This window comes from Phocoena phocoena, chromosome 2 (genome assembly GCF_963924675.1).
Source record: "Phocoena phocoena chromosome 2, mPhoPho1.1, whole genome shotgun sequence".
Classification (NCBI taxonomy): Eukaryota; Metazoa; Chordata; class Mammalia; order Artiodactyla; family Phocoenidae; genus Phocoena; species Phocoena phocoena.
The window spans coordinates 47870195-47874438 of record NC_089220.1 but is presented as its reverse complement, the minus strand read 5'-3'; the positions used below and the strand labels follow the sequence as shown (position 1 = coordinate 47874438).

At 40.2% G+C, this 4244-nt stretch overlaps 1 protein-coding gene across 1 annotated transcript in view; it reads left to right on the top strand.

Annotated features, from left to right (window-relative positions):
• Window positions 1-2881, top strand: part of PTGDR (prostaglandin D2 receptor) — a 7616-nt gene extending 4735 nt beyond the window's left edge. The window contains exon 2 of the mRNA XM_065872626.1: window positions 2642-2881. Within this exon, the coding sequence (XP_065728698.1) occupies window positions 2642-2881 (240 nt within the window). The remainder of the gene's footprint in view (window positions 1-2641) is intronic.
• Window positions 2882-4244: the final 1363 nt, after the last annotated feature.

Genomic DNA, 4244 nt, shown 5'->3' with positions numbered 1-4244 from the left:
TCAACAGAGGGCGCTCTTCTCACACCAGTTCTCTTTGTGTAATGGTCTGCATGCGTTGAACAAGCCAATTGTATATTCTGAGGGTATTCCGTATTCAAGCTCTCTGTTAGAGGAGCAGTTTATAAAGTATATTCTAGGGAATACCATTGATCATCAGAGGATTTTTCGAAAGTCTAGATTGTGTTCAAACGGATACCTTGTGAGAATTAATAGAATATGTACTTTGATCACTGTCACAAGGGAATAAATCTGTCATATTTTTAGTAAACTCAAAAAATAAATAAAATTAAAAGGCCGTTTGTAGAATATTACATTTCTAATACAAATCAGGTGACTTGAAAGTACGAATAACCTAATAATATGCAATAGAATTGATATGGATAAACAGTGTACAGAAATAAAATTTGTCTTAATTATATAAACATCATTCAGTTACCCAGATCCCAACTAATCAAGCGTTCTCAAATAGTAAGAATTATATCTTGCTGCACTCCACTTTGAGGAGAAAGGAGCAGATATAAAGATTAAAGTCATAAAAAGTGTTTGCTTTTTCAGTCAACTCAAGTGTGTAGCCTGTTGTCATCCATTTATTCATTCATCTCGTATCTGGAACCTACAACATTCCAGGCACTGTAATTCATTGTGGGGATGTAAAATGAGAAAAACATCACATCTGCCCACAGAGCTATAATACTGGGGGTGAGAGGGAGTGACTAGGGCCAGAAAGGAGTTAGAAAAGGAAAGGATTGACTCCTAATTGATAAAATAATAATAATAATAGCTAATTATTGAATTATTCTTAATGCAAGGACCTGTTCTCAAGGTTGTACTCATACTATCTCATGCAAGTTTCATAACAATCCTGAAAGATAGGTGCAATTATCCCCATTGTATAGATGAGGAAACAGAGTAACTTGCCTGAAGTAACACAGCCAGTGAGGCTATTCTATCTAACCTGGATGGTCAGACTCTAAAGCTGACGAGCTTAACCACCACCTTAACCATCACCAGAGGCTTCGTGATGGGGGTAATGTTTTAGGTCAACCTGGAAAGAAACTAGGATTTGGGCATGTAATCAATTTCCACATCTGTAAAATGGAGATAATGAACATACTTACTTCACAGGACTTTCGTAAGAATGAAACAAACTTTTAAAAGTAAAACATTTAGAACGGTGCCTGAGAATATGAAGCTCTGTGTGGCCATTAGCCATTATTATTACTCTTAGTGTTATTAAGCAGTGGTGATGGGAGAGGGCTTCCAGATAAACTCCGTCTTGCTAAGTGCACTAGATGGGAGTATCTGAGCCTACAGAAAAGAGAATAAAGAGGTAAGGAAACAGTTATGAGAACATACATCTTCTCATATCCCTGATTGCGTTGAATGGATCTGGTCTGTGTACTTATTCATATCCCCTCCCATTAACGTTGAGTTTGCATATTTTCTGGACCATTAGAGTCCATTTTGTCCCATTAGAATCTTAATGAGCATGGGTGATGTAAGAGCACTGAGAAAAAGTGGCTGGCCTCCAACTGAGTGGGAGACAGTTGTAGTGCTGGTCTAGACAGCAGTGTCGGCTGAATGGCAGGAAAGGGATGAAGCAGTTTGCAGGGCTCCCAAGAGGCCAGAGAGCTCAAGGAAGAGCAAGACAATACAGGAGTGGCTGGGCACAGGTAAGTAGGCTTATCGCTCTGTGTATGTTTCTTTTTTCTTCCTGGTCTGAAAAGAGGGTGACAACCACAGAATGATAAGCATCTCTGCTAAAAATGAGTAATTTACACAAGCTGTCTTCTGTCTTTCCACTGGAATATGTCCTGTCTCTTCACGTTGATTAAACGTTTCTGTTTCAGATGGACTCACAGACATAGAAAACAAACTTATGGCTATCAAAGGAGAAATCAGGGGCAGGGATAAATAAGGGATTTGGGATTAACAGATACACACTGCTATATATAAAATAGATAGACAAGGACCTGCTGTATAGCACAGGGAACTGTATATCTTGTAATAACCTATATTGGAAAAGAATCTGAAAAAAAAATACATTTATACGTATATACATATACATGCTGTACACCTAAAACATTGCAAATCAGCTATACTTCAACTAAAAAAAATTCAGAGAAAGAAGAAACAAGTTTCTGTTTCATTGGTGTCTCCACACATGTGACGTTTCACGAGTGTGACTTATTTCTGGGCTAAGTAAGAATCGAGGACAGGAAGGAGGCAGAGGAAAAAGGGAAGAGAATCAGTATCTATGGGAGTGAGGTGACTCTGTAAACGACTCTGTAGACTAGATTTGTCCCACTTCAGCTCTTCCTCTACACCGCCAGGCAGGGAGCGGGCAACTCTAGCCCTGCCATACTCACCACAGGTAGACCAGCTCCAGGGACTTAACCAGGGGCTCCCAGGAGGACCTGGCTTCCACTGAGCCTTCCAGGTCGGCCCTGCACCTCCCTGGCTTCTCACTTGCACCCATCCACTGTGGTGGCCTTAGCTGCTTATAAATTTACCCAAATGAATACTCCAAGCCAAGCTGCCATACTCTTACGGAAAAGTAATGTTTCCTAAGTGAAGTAAGTGCATTTGTTGCGGCCATCGACCTTCCGCTATCCTAATTGAATGTTTTTCTTTAAAACAGTATCGTGCTTACTATGGAGTGTTTACAGCTGTTCACGAGAAAAATGTAAGTGTTGAAGAAATTGAAGACCTCCGAGCCTTACGCTTTCTCTCTGTGATCTCCATTGTGGACCCTTGGATTTTCATCATTTTCAGAACATCGGTATTTCGGATGTTTTTTCACAAGATTTTCATAAGGCCTCTTATGTATAGAAACTGGCACAGCAATTCTTGCGGAACTAGCATGGAATCCAGCCTGTGACAGTGTGTTAACCTCTCTGGTAAACTCAGGAATATATCACATTTTCTGGCAAAGAACCATGATCAAAAAAATCTTACAAGTTATATCCTTAAAAGCTATGTCCCATAACAAAACATCTAAATGTATTTTCAAAACTATTCGATCGATCTTAATAATGTGTTGTCACTCTTTATTCAAGAACCAGTTCAGTGGGGTTTTTCATTTTGAGTATAATAGCAACTACAATTTCATATATTGTAAACAATGTTAAAAGTCTTAAAGCAATGATAGTAATTATTCCATTGTTTGTACTTGGTGTCCCTAATTTTTTAAGGCGGTCTTGAGACCTCTGGGTCTTTATTTAAATTCAGTAGAAACAACACAGTTTACAATTATGTGATAGGTGTTCTTAAATTTTCTTACCCTCTTTATTTCTAGTGGAACCTGATTTGTTTATTTTGCATCACAATTGCCCCTGTTTAATTCTTTCCTTTGCCAACTGATACAAGTATAGCCTGAATTATAGATGCTTCTCTGAAAAGGGTGATAGAAAATATAACTAGGTGAGGCGTTTGGAGGGTCCTTCCCCCAGCCACCCTCTGGGAAAACGCTCACCACCTTGTGTGAAGAGGCGAAGCTGTAAATAAGTAAACGAAAGGCAAGATGTGACTATGGTCTACACCCTGGAGAAGAAAAAATTCTTTTTACCCTCTGAAGTCCAGTTTCTTGTGTGTTGAGGTAGGGGTGTCAGTAGGCATGAAAATTTGGAGTGGGCTACAAAATGTTGTTTCAGTTTTTGGAACCTCCATTTTGTAGGTTTATCAAAATAGTGGATTCTTTGGTGGGGAGGGATTTATGGTCTTTGGAAGACAGGGATGTATGACTTCCCAGAGAGTGTGTTTACTAAGCATGGCTGTGACACAGCCGGGCATTCAGCACAGGGACAAGCTCACTCGGGACTCAGTCAGCCTCAGCTGAGAGCAGTGACAATGACCTTAACTTCTACATGTTAAAGCCATATTCTGCCCTTGGTGGAGACAGTAAGACCTTATTGAGGTTCCTGAGAGATACGCTTTCAATCTGGAGCAGAATATGTCTCAGATGGAGCACCACCAAGCACTTTAATTGTACATAATGTTTACAAAGGTTAGCAACACTATGACCAAAAGGGAAAAGTGGGGAAAATACAGCTGCAGCCGTTAAACTAAGCAAGAGACTGTAGACCCAGCCTGCAGGGAAGAACTTTCACCTTGGGTAAAAGATGAAAGTTTTTTCATGGGGGCGTCAGAGGGGTTTCAGCATCTGTGGTGTACCTGACACACTCAGACTCTGAGCTGGACATCTGAATAGCCTGAAACCCCCATTCAGCCATCCCTTCCAAAGA